At 32.6% G+C, this 12542-nt stretch overlaps 1 protein-coding gene across 1 annotated transcript in view; it reads left to right on the top strand.

Annotated features, from left to right (window-relative positions):
- The window catches only part of LOC111050065 (dynein heavy chain 8, axonemal), a 78650-nt gene that overhangs the window by 41755 nt on the left and 24353 nt on the right, over positions 1 to 12542 (top strand). Inside the window, exons 35-43 of the mRNA XM_039434868.1 lie at positions 719 to 1015; positions 7003 to 7158; positions 7633 to 7788; positions 8663 to 8798; positions 9139 to 9290; positions 9459 to 9712; positions 10446 to 10636; positions 11402 to 11523; positions 12425 to 12540. Coding sequence (XP_039290802.1) covers positions 719 to 1015; positions 7003 to 7158; positions 7633 to 7788; positions 8663 to 8798; positions 9139 to 9290; positions 9459 to 9712; positions 10446 to 10636; positions 11402 to 11523; positions 12425 to 12540 — 1580 coding nt within the window. The remainder of the gene's footprint in view (positions 1 to 718; positions 1016 to 7002; positions 7159 to 7632; positions 7789 to 8662; positions 8799 to 9138; positions 9291 to 9458; positions 9713 to 10445; positions 10637 to 11401; positions 11524 to 12424; positions 12541 to 12542) is intronic.

The raw sequence follows: 12542 nt of genomic DNA, 5'->3' as shown, positions 1-12542 counted from the left end.
ACAATATGAATGTGTATAATTAAAATAGATATCTAAGTACCCTTTTTCTATTTCAATTGTAATTATATTCAAGAATAGCCCTAAAGAAAAAGAAGACAACATGAATGTGTTTCTGTGCTTCTGAAATTTTATTCCAAACTACTGTTATGTAATAATATATTGTCATTGATTTTTAAAGTAGATTTTGTTAATCCAAGATATTAAATTATATGGTTTCACCATATTTTCAAAACTATTGAAAATTGAAAGAAACTACGAGAAAATTGAAAGTCTTACTGAAACTTGGTGAGTATGGTTAGGTAAAAGCGAATGACTCTTGATATTTCTATTTTTTTCTTTTATTATCGTATACTTTCTAGAATTGTTATTCTAAAGTAAGGTGCATGTATTCAAATTGATGTAAGAATCGGTCCAATTTTAGATTACTCTCAAGATCTTTCACTGTGAATTGTATTTTCCATCTTGAATTTTTTGAAATCTTTACTGTGCTTTCAAATTAAATTACCCATCTTTATTTTTTTTAAAACTGTGCTTTCAAATTGAATTACCCATCTTTATTTTTTTAAAAACTGTGCTTTCAAATTAAATTGAATAAACAGTTACTTATCACACATCACTACATAATTTATTGATGTAGGGAATCACAAATAAAATATTATGATCTATTACTTGATGTATTTCAGTCTATAAATATGAAGCTACTGTTTGGGTTTTATAGGAAGTGCTTGATGTTGCCAATCGTTGCAAGACGAAAATGAATGCAGCCAACGCCCTGATCAGTGGGTTGTCGGGAGAACAGAAGAGATGGACTGAACAGTCTGCTCAATTCAAATCGGAGATCGAAAGACTGATTGGAGATGTCCTCATACTTACTGGATTCCTCACTTATTGTGGTCCATTCAATCAAGAATATCGTTTGATTCTCCAAAAGTATTGGTACTATGAACTGAAGTCCTTGAGAATCCCATTGTCTGAGAAACTGAATATAATTGAAAGCTTAGTTGATCAGCCAACTGTAAGTGCCCTATTCCACTCCAATACCATCTTACTTTTTTACAACCAAAATATCAATTCAAGAATCTTGAAAAGTTTATTCTATAAAATAAGGTAAAATGATTCATTCTAATTAAAAAATCAGCAAGGAAGGAGTCTGTCTGAAATCTATTTTGTTGATCATACAAATGCAAAATGAGGGTTTGAATTGGAAGTTATATAAAGTAGTAGATTAACCTTCCGGCAGTCGCGCTGTTGTAAAAAGTACAACAGTGTCAGTTTTTTTGCTGCACAAAACTATTGAATATGGTGGTGTCAGTGAATGAGTCACCTATGCATTCCAAAACTTTCTCCCCATCACTCCACTGAGTTGCAGTATTAACCGAGCAATGGTTCAGTCTTCAGTTACCATTTAGTCGCGACAGTGCATAAGTCGCACTGTGCTTAAGATAGGGAAAGACTTTAAACGAACCAATAACACAGAATTGATGGCTTTGCTTGATGTACCTTATTGGGCTATGAAATGGTAATCATCCAAATGTTCATAGGCGTAAAATAATCCAAGAAGATGGAAAAAGTAATTATATAATTAATTAATATGCTTTGACAATAAACAGAGTACATAACACTTGGAAAATTGGATGTTGTAAAAAATACAACATGCAACTGCTCCTGTGATTGAGTAGGGCGCGACTACCGGAAGGTTAACTACTGTACACAAGATGAAGTTTCATATCATGTTCATTTTATTTCCCAACGTACATACAAAAACGAGTTTGAATATTTTACTTGTTGAAAACGTTCAAATAACCTGCGAAAAATTATCAGTCATAATTTATAGATAATTACCATTTATAATAATTAAGTTGGACATTCCTAACATGTTCACAACAGTACAACTTTCAATGTTCGTTTCACCAAGTGTTATGGTGGGGTGAAAAGGACGATACTTATAATCAAAGCTGATGACATGACTTTTGTTTGAATTTATAGTGAGGTCTGAATCATTAAAAAACTGCACAACCTCATTTGCCATGTTATTTGCCTCAATCTCCAAGTCTATGAGATCTGATCTCTTAAATAGCAAGGTACAATCATCGGCATAGAGAGTAATTTTATCAGTGACAGGAACATTGAATTGAATATCATTTATATATAATATGAAGAGTAATGGGCCTAAAATGGAGCCTTGTGGTACGCCTCGTGTCAATGGTAACTTGGCTGAGTTTACTAACCCATTAGGAGTAGATATACATGTGTACTGGAACCTGTTGCTCATGTATGATGCTATCAATCTATTCGCCACGCCTCTAATTCCGAGCTTTGATAACTTGCATAAAAGAATATCGATATTGACACTATTAAAGGCTCTTGACAGGTCCAATAGGAGCGCAGTTACATAATCACCAGCATCAATCCCTTTCACAATTGACTCAAAAAAATTTACCGCTGCAGTGATTGTTGACTTTCCCTTCATAAAACCATATTGACAATTGAAAAGCAAATCGAATTTTAACAGATAACTCATAATTCTATCATGAATGAGCCTCTCAAAAACCTTTGACAACGTATTTAAAACTGAAATAGGTCGATAATTATTAATATCCATAACATTACCTTTTTTTAGGATAGGAATCACTTTGGCTATTTTCAATAAGTCTGGAAATATACCTGTCTTAAACATTGAGTTGATAATGAATACCAATGGTTCTGCTATTTCATGACAACATGCCTTAATTACTGACACCGGGATTTCATCTGGGCCCACAGCCTTTTTAGCTTTTAGGTTTTTTATAACTCCCACAACCTCATTGACATTTGTGGGAAAAAGAAAAAAAATTTTGGAACATTCTTTATGACTTTTCTTTTTCAATGATTCTTGTGCTGCAGAGTTTTCATTTGCTGGAGCCATGGATACAAAAAAGTGATTAAAACTTTCAGCTATGGACTTGCTACCTGTAATCAGTTTGTTATTATATTCAATTTCGGTGGGCATTGATCTTTTTTTGTTACTCCCTCTAAGTCTATTCACAATCTCCCAGCTAGACTTGGTTCTGTTGGCAGAGGAAAGTATATATTCACTGAAATGTTTTTTCTTTGCCTCTTCAACCTTATTGTTATAATGCTCCTTTACTTTTTTAAGTAGTTTTATGTCTATGTCCACTCCTTCACTCACTCTCGTTTTTGCTATCTCTAGAAGAGATCTCATTATTTCTATCTCCTTAGTCATCCACTGACCTTTCAAACGTTTTCTTAGCCTATTATCATTTAATCTCTTGCTGACTGTTTTGACCGGACAATGTACCTTGAAATGATAGAGCAGATTCCTATGGAAATTTATAAATTGTAGATCTGGATCGGATTGGTCATAGACCGCCCTCCAGCTCTCAACACTTAATGCCTGTCTCAAACATTCTATGTTCTGTTCATTACAATCATGCGCCCTGTTGAACTCTTTTTCTGCACCCTGAAATCTCCCTCATGAAATACCGAGAATACTTGAGCTGTGTGATCAGATATAAATGTATGCAAAACACTAACCATATAGCCTTCTTCAGGAATATTTGTAACTACATTATCTATAGCTGTAGCACTATTTGCAGTTATTCTGGTTGGAATATGTACAGTATAAGATAAACCAATTGATTTAAGGTATTTAATAAATTTCTTTTGATAGGAGAGTCGTTTAGAATATCAATATTATAATCACCCGCCAGTATTATATTGTATTCAATGGTTACAAGCAACTCATCCATCATCGACTTGAAATTTTCAAAAAATAAATTAGAATCACCATTTGGCGAACGGTAAACTCCTACAATAACAAAAATCCTGTTTCTCAACCTGAACCTTATCCCACATGCCTCAATATTTCCCTCACTACAGAATTGCTCCACATCCAAAGCTCTCGAACGATCATTGACCTGTTCACTCACATAAATGGCCACACCACCTTTAATCATGTGATCTCTACAGTAATTAGTTGAAAGAAACATATTATTCAAAACAATACAATCGATTTCATACTTTCTAAGACCATGCTCTGTTATTACCAATACATCTGGGTTTTCATCCTCAATTAAATCATTTAAAAAATGTATCTTGTTAGCAATACAATCTACATTTTGGTGAATTACTTTGAAACATGACTTTAGAGAGCCTACTGAAGCATCATCACAGTGATCAATGCGAGATTCATCTCCTCCTATACTTGGATTCATCTTTCTTTTCGTCGAATTTTGACAAGGAATAATAACTAAATTACTGAGGTCAACACCACGATTATGAGAAGCATTGTGTAACTGAAACCTTCTATCAGTGTGTGACTGACTCATTCTAATTGGTATTTTATAAGCAATATCTTTCACTAAATCTAGAGTCCTAAAAAACCACAACCTTCCAAAGAGTTCTGTCGTTGTAGTACCTCAACCCCGACACTTCGAAAACTATTAAGAATCTTATCAGCAATAATGTTCTTTCCAATGATGTTTAGATGTAGACCATGGCGAGTATAAAAACGCCTACCTATGCCATACACATCAAATAATTCTACACTATTAAAGCGACTGACAAGCTGCTTCAGTTTTTCATTAGCCTGAGATATTGCTACATTAATAGGTGAAAACACAGGAAGATCATATCTGCACGGTATATTTACAACAAAAACCCGAGTATGTTTCAGCTTTTCAAGTTGAGCTTCCATTCTTTCGAGGTAGCCTTCTCCAGAGCTGTTTGAAAAGTCATTCGTACCACCAATCAGAACCGTGAGATCACGCTGAGACATGGATCCGCATTCCTTATCACACTCCGAAATAACTGAGCCGAAACGTGCCCCAGGCTTCAGAATACTAGTAACTCGAGCATCGGTCCTTTTTGAAATTAAATCGTTCAGTCTCCTTCCTTGGCTGGCGGAAAATAATTTTATTACACCATCCGCATTTTGTCGTCTATTCAAATTACGCGCCGAGCTTAAGACAACTCTTCCACTGTCGCGAGGAATTGGAGAAGTAACTCTTTCCGAACTCTTATCAGAGTTCATATACTGGACATGGTTCGCAAATTGAGTTTTACGCTTTCGAGATGTTGGTGATTTACAGATCCGTAGCTTTACTGGAGGTCCGTGAACAGTCGTGGGTGAGTCTGATTCATCTACAGATAACAATGAAAATCTGTTGTACACTTCAATAGAACTACCAGTGTACTTATTCGACGCGGCACATAAATTGTCATACATTGACCTCCATTTATCAGCTTCGTTCCTATGTGCTATTAACTCATTCCTTAAGGCATTATTGTCCGCCTCCATTGTTTCAATAGAGATTGACATGGTTCCAATTTTCTCACTTAAAAAATTATTCTGTGCTTTCAAATTGAATTACCCATCTTTATTTTTTTTAAAACTGTGCTTTCAAATTAAATTGAATAAACAGTTACTTATCACACATCACTACATAATTTATTGATGTAGGGAATCACAAATAAAATATTATGATCTATTACTTGATGTATTTCAGTCTATAAATATGAAGCTACTGTTTGGGTTTTATAGGAAGTGCTTGATGTTGCCAATCGTTGCAAGACGAAAATGAATGCAGCCAACGCCCTGATCAGTGGGTTGTCGGGAGAACAGAAGAGATGGACTGAACAGTCTGCTCAATTCAAATCGGAGATCGAAAGACTGATTGGAGATGTCCTCATACTTACTGGATTCCTCACTTATTGTGGTCCATTCAATCAAGAATATCGTTTGATTCTCCAAAAGTATTGGTACTATGAACTGAAGTCCTTGAGAATCCCATTGTCTGAGAAACTGAATATAATTGAAAGCTTAGTTGATCAGCCAACTGTAAGTGCCCTATTCCACTCCAATACCATCTTACTTTTTTACAACCAAAATATCAATTCAAGAATCTTGAAAAGTTTATTCTATAAAATAAGGTAAAATGATTCATTCTAATTAAAAAATCAGCAAGGAAGGAGTCTGTCTGAAATCTATTTTGTTGATCATACAAATGCAAAATGAGGGTTTGAATTGGAAGTTATATAAAGTAGTAGATTAACCTTCCGGCAGTCGCGCTGTTGTAAAAAGTACAACAGTGTCAGTTTTTTTGCTGCACAAAACTATTGAATATGGTGGTGTCAGTGAATGAGTCACCTATGCATTCCAAAACTTTCTCCCCATCACTCCACTGAGTTGCAGTATTAACCGAGCAATGGTTCAGTCTTCAGTTACCATTTAGTCGCGACAGTGCATAAGTCGCACTGTGCTTAAGATAGGGAAAGACTTTAAACGAACCAATAACACAGAATTGATGGCTTTGCTTGATGTACCTTATTGGGCTATGAAATGGTAATCATCCAAATGTTCATAGGCGTAAAATAATCCAAGAAGATGGAAAAAGTAATTATATAATTAATTAATATGCTTTGACAATAAACAGAGTACATAACACTTGGAAAATTGGATGTTGTAAAAAATACAACATGCAACTGCTCCTGTGATTGAGTAGGGCGCGACTACCGGAAGGTTAACTACTGTACACAAGATGAAGTTTCATATCATGTTCATTTTATTTCCCAACGTACATACAAAAACGAGTTTGAATATTTTACTTGTTGAAAACGTTCAAATAACCTGCGAAAAATTATCAGTCATAATTTATAGATAATTACCATTTATAATAATTAAGTTGGACATTCCTCACGTGTTCAATTTTGAACTATTTTTTTACCTTTACCCACTCAAAATAGTTGAGTTCTGGTGCTTGGATATATTACTGTACTTCATATCAATTCTGTATCCACGTTTATACATATTTTGTAATATAGTCAATGGAAAATTCAGTCATCGCTGCTGTAGAATGAAACAACTAAAGAGTTTTCATCACTCAACTATACAAAAAACTGGGATTGAAAGTATTATGAGTAATATTAAATATATTTTACTACAATTGAACTTCTTTCTATGGTTTTCATTTTCTTTTGTAGTAATAACTGAATTCTCCACAGATAAGTGAATGGAACTTGCAAGGATTACCTAGTGATGATCTTTCTATAGAAAATGGTATTATAGTCACGAAAGCATCAAGGTTTCCACTTATCATCGATCCACAGAGTCAAGGAGTGCAATGGATCAAACACAAAGAGAAGGATTTCGATCTTCAGGTGAATATTACAATCATACTACTTGAGTTAACTTTTCACTACTATTTTATAACTCTTCATTTTTATGTATTTTTCAAACTTCAACTTCTTCATATTGCTTATTTTATAGATTTGTTTGTATCGATATTATTATCACAAGATGGAAACAAGTTTTTCAATTATATTCTAAACATTTCCAAAGTTTGCCATTAAAGAAATACGGGAGAGTAAATAAAGAAAAGTTCATTCTCTATAATTTGATAAAAATTAAATTCTAATTTTCTATTTTCGTCTCAAGTATATGATGTATTTTTTTTTCTTCTCAACATTTTTTTCAAATTGAATTATAATAGTTTATTCACATCCCCATGGTGTTTCATTCTCTGCTAACTCTTCCAGAGGTGGCTTCGAGTAGTTCCATCTTAAATTAAAGATTGACGTTGAACTGCTGTTCCAAATCCAGTATATCATAATTAATGTTACCTTTATTTTCAGGTTACAACACTGAACAACAAGTATTTTAGAAACCATTTGGAAGACTGTCTCTCATTGGGTCGCCCTCTACTCATTGAAGATGTACTAGAAGAACTTGATCCAGCTTTAGATAATGTACTTGAGAAGAATTTCATAAAAGTTGGCACTTCACTCAAGGTATGTTTGATAAAGTAGACGAACGTCACTCTCTTCTACAAATTAATATTGATTTAACGAGATGCCAAATAGAATAATTGTAGGAAGTATTAGTAGTTTAGAGTAAATATTCGTGTTTTAGTAGTTATTATGGTTTATGTTGCGTTTGTCTTTCACCGATAGTGTTAAAAATGCTCTCCTATAATATAAATTTCATCGATCAGATATTACAGTATGAACTGTCCGATTAAACATTATTTTATATTTGAATTTACCCAATATATTGAAATAAAAGTTTAGCCTTTCTAAAAAACATAGAGCCTTGCTTTTTTAGAATAGATGGAGGGACACAAACACAAATGTCACTCAATAGTAATAAAACATAATTTGACATTTTTTATTTATTTTCAGTATAACGTATCAATCATAAAATGAATTTATCATCTGTATTGATCTTCATGTATATTAATAGTGCCATAACATACAAAAAAATCAAAACAAACACATTATTTCATGATAATCAAGATTTGAATTCGAATAAATATCAATGAAAATTAATATATTTTCCCATCCATTTATATTGCTTTCCTCTGAGCAGAGTTTGTGCTGAGATGGTACAACATAGAGAATCTTCCTTAAAAATTGAGGATCTCAAATTATATTGTTTAGTAGAGTAGGTATATCTGTTTTACGATTTAATGTATATCTGTATGTCTGCACAAGATAGTAGAACTTCTAGTGTCAGAACTCATTTGGAGAAGATAATAAGTTAATTTTATCTAAACATACTTTTTATTAATTATCCTCTGCGTTTTTATTCTATTCTCACAAACATTATTATAAGTTTGATGGTATTTTTAGATGTAAGGCATTGAACGAATTTCTGCTGTTACAGGTGAAGGTTGGTGACAAAGAAACCGATATAAACAGCAAATTCCGTTTGTACATAACCACAAAATTGGCCAATCCCATGTACACTCCGGAAATCTCTGCCAGAACCTCTGTCATTGATTTCACAGTTACAATTAAAGGTAGTACTATAATTGTTTTATACATTCTCCATTTCTCCAGTTTAATGTGTGGGTATATTGAATCCAACTGAACATTCACAAAGATAAACTTTAAAAAAGGATTATCTATACCTGATGTTGCCTTCATCTTTGAAGTGTTCTTCGTATATTTTGATAAATCACTCTTTACTCATCACTTACTTGATAAATAACATTAATGTATCTATAAGATTCTATCTTCAATGTACTAAATCAATTCAGAAGCACCTTGAATCAGTGTTCTTACATAGTGCTTCATCTAAATTTATCAAAACTCACTTCAATACATTAAAATTTGTCTTATTTCTTCTATTTATTTCAGGACTGGAAGATCAGTTGTTGGGTCGTGTGATTCTCACAGAGAAGAAAGAATTGGAAACTGAAAGAACTGCAGTTATCCAAGAAGTAACTGCCAATAGACGTAGAATAAAGGAATTGGAACAAAATCTTCTACTAAAACTCACCACTGTTCAAGTAAGTATTGTAAATTTCATAAGATGAATCTATACTTTGAGAACATCAAATTAGTTTCGATCACACTTGAAAATATTCAGCATCGACATAATGGATGTTTCGAAATTATTTGACTAGATCTTGTTAATCATCCTTGAATGTGGAATAATGACAATTTATTTTCGGCAGGGATCTCTTGTTGACGACGACAGTGTGATATCTGTGCTGAATGTGACTAAAGATACAGCTATTTCAGTGAATGAGAAACTGAGGATAGCTGCACTCACCGAACAGAAGATCAATGCAGCGCGTGAAGAATTCCGTCCAGTCGCCACAAGAGGAAGCTGCCTCTATTTCCTCATCGTCGAAATGTCGCTGGTCAACTGCATGTATCAAACATCACTCGTACAGTTCCTTGAGAGATTTGATATTTCAATGGCAAGGTAAATCTTAGAATGAATTGAAATATTAATCAGAGAAAAATGATCAGGAAAATAAATTGAGAAAATAAGATAATAACTTCAAATAAGAAAAATTAGATAGAATTAATTTAAAAAATTAGTTTTTTACTTCCTCTACATTCCATCAGTATAAATCATTATTTTCTAAATATTCTAAATATAATCTCAAGTATTTACTATAGCTATTGTTTTTTTATGTTACCTTGATTCCACCAAACTTATTGATGGTTTATCAATTTCCATAAAGTTCAATACCATCATACACAATCTTCAATTTTGCATAAGTATCTCTTTTTGTAGTATTGGATTCTTTTCGGTGAATTGGTGAGCTAGGATCTGGAATAATAAATAACGAATCATTATCTGTGTTAATTTTTCTTCTATATTGATGGCTTGTATGAGATTCAAATAGTTTTTATTCAAAATATATTCTGTAACAATATGTTTCAAACAACATACTTACTTGAATAATAATAATAATTAGTATTGAATAGTATGATTATACATTTTTTATACATAACAGTCATGTGGACCAATGATTGCTTAAATCATATACTAAGGCGAGAGGGGCAAGGACTTCCCACCAATATAAACGAATATTTTGATTACTCAAAATTATTGCACAATATTCCCAATAAATACATTTTTCAAGAAATCAATACAAAAATGTCAATCTTGTGCTTTGTTTGAAAAGATCAATTCCATATTTTCACAGATCAGAAAAGAGTGTTGTTGCCAGCCGGAGAATTGTATTCATAATTGATTATCTCACTTACGACATCTTCCAGTATAAGTGCAGAGGACTGTATGAGAATCATAAATATCTCTTCACAATCCTACTAGCTCTCAAAATAGACCTCCAGTCAGGAAACATATCATTTGAAGAGTTCCAGAATTTTATCAAAGGTATAATATTATGTAGAAGTATAATCTTATGCTGTAGGGTTAGAATGTTAAAGTTGATATCATGTTAATTAAGAACTATTTAGCTTGGTTTATCAGAGCTACTGATCATTATATACTAACCCAGATTCCAAATTTCTAGTTTTTATATATTTGGACGGTTAGTAATGATCAGTAACTCTGATAAACCAAGCTAAATAATTCTTAATTAAGAATTTGTACCATAACCTTATTCTGACTGGCTTATCAACTATCTAAATTCGGGGGAGAAATAGTTATTGATTAATTCTGTTGTTCGTCTCCCAATAATTGTTTTGATTTTGTGCATGTGTAAATAAAATAAATAAATCACTTGGATGATATTATGGCATGGCATTCGTGATATAAGTGAATCATTTTGCGTTGACTGCATTGCATTCAGCTTTCTTGTAGAATTAAAACTGGGCTTATTATAAAGTAAGAACAAAATCATTTCAAATTATTATATTTTTGCGATGCACATAGTGGAAAATGATAACAATCCCTGGACTAATACAATAAAAATTTGAGACTTTCATTTGACAAAAGGCTACCTACTTGATTTTTTCTTTTTACAATTGAAAAATATCATTTAGTAATGATATTTGACTAATGACTAACACATCATCGTGTTAGCTGTAGTAGTTATGTTATTTTTCCAACTAGTTAAAAAAAATCATACCTGCGTTATTTATCATCCATTCTCAATCCCTTAAATGCTCTACCACTTATTTCTTATGATTTTCGCAGGAGGAGCCGCTCTGGATTTGAATGCTTGTCCTCCAAAAACTATCAAATGGATTACCGATATTACATGGCTCAACCTAGTTCAACTGTCATCATTGATGCCCTTCAAATACATCCTGAACCAAGTAAATACTAATATCAATTCATTAAAATAATATTCAGATTTATTGTCCATAATTAATAATATTAAATTATCTACCAACATACAATAGGGCCATCCAGTAAACTTTTACTTCACAATTTACGGTTCCTGAGAACAGTAATTACTAAAAGTACGAAAAAACAAGATAAAGGATTATCAATATTGAAAATTGATAAAAAATAGGTTGAAATTGTTGCCCTTCCCATCATTTTTGTTATAATTTTTAGTTGTATGACCTAGCTTCAACACTTGAAACTCACCATAAATTATGCAAGGTTTTCTCTGGAGGGCGCTTGAGAACACATTATTGACATACAGCGCATGAAGACATATCATTTTTAAGCTGAGAAAACTATCTCAATTTAATAGATTTTACATTCCTTCATATCTCTTGCAGAAAAAATATCAAAAAAACTTGTGAAAATGGGAAAAATCGAAAAAATAAAATGAGAAAAAACAAACAATATCTTGAACGGTTTTTAAAGTACATTACAAGCGATAAGAGAAACACCTGCAAATTTTGGCAGCCATCTTGTTTTAGAGGTGTTTGCCTGTGATTTCGACTTATGGTCATTGTGTTCCTCATTATACTACTCCTAACGAAGAAATTGAGACATCTTCCTCGGTTGTTACCCAAAAATGATCACGGAAGAACATTTGCGCCCGGACTACTTTTGTAATAACATTTGTTGGATGAATCAATTCAATTATCTTGAGTTGAAAATTGATAATTAAAAATTCCACATCAATTAATTCAAATTCAATATCTCAAATAATGAAAATTTTATTTTAAATGTTCAACATTCTATTGCTTTGCAGTTATTAATAAAAACCAATATCTTCATAATTTCAAAATTATAAAGAATGATATTCTGTTTCCACAGATAGCTCAAAATGAAAAGGCATGGAGGAATTGGTATGAAAAACCAGCTCCTGAAGAAGAAACTATTCCTGATAATTTCGAATCCATGGACCAATTCAAAAAACTGCTGATTATAAGGT

The sequence above is a fragment of the Nilaparvata lugens genome, chromosome 1 (assembly GCF_014356525.2).
Source record: "Nilaparvata lugens isolate BPH chromosome 1, ASM1435652v1, whole genome shotgun sequence".
Taxonomy (NCBI): Eukaryota; Metazoa; Arthropoda; class Insecta; order Hemiptera; family Delphacidae; genus Nilaparvata; species Nilaparvata lugens.
This window is presented reverse-complemented; position numbering and strand designations above follow the sequence as displayed.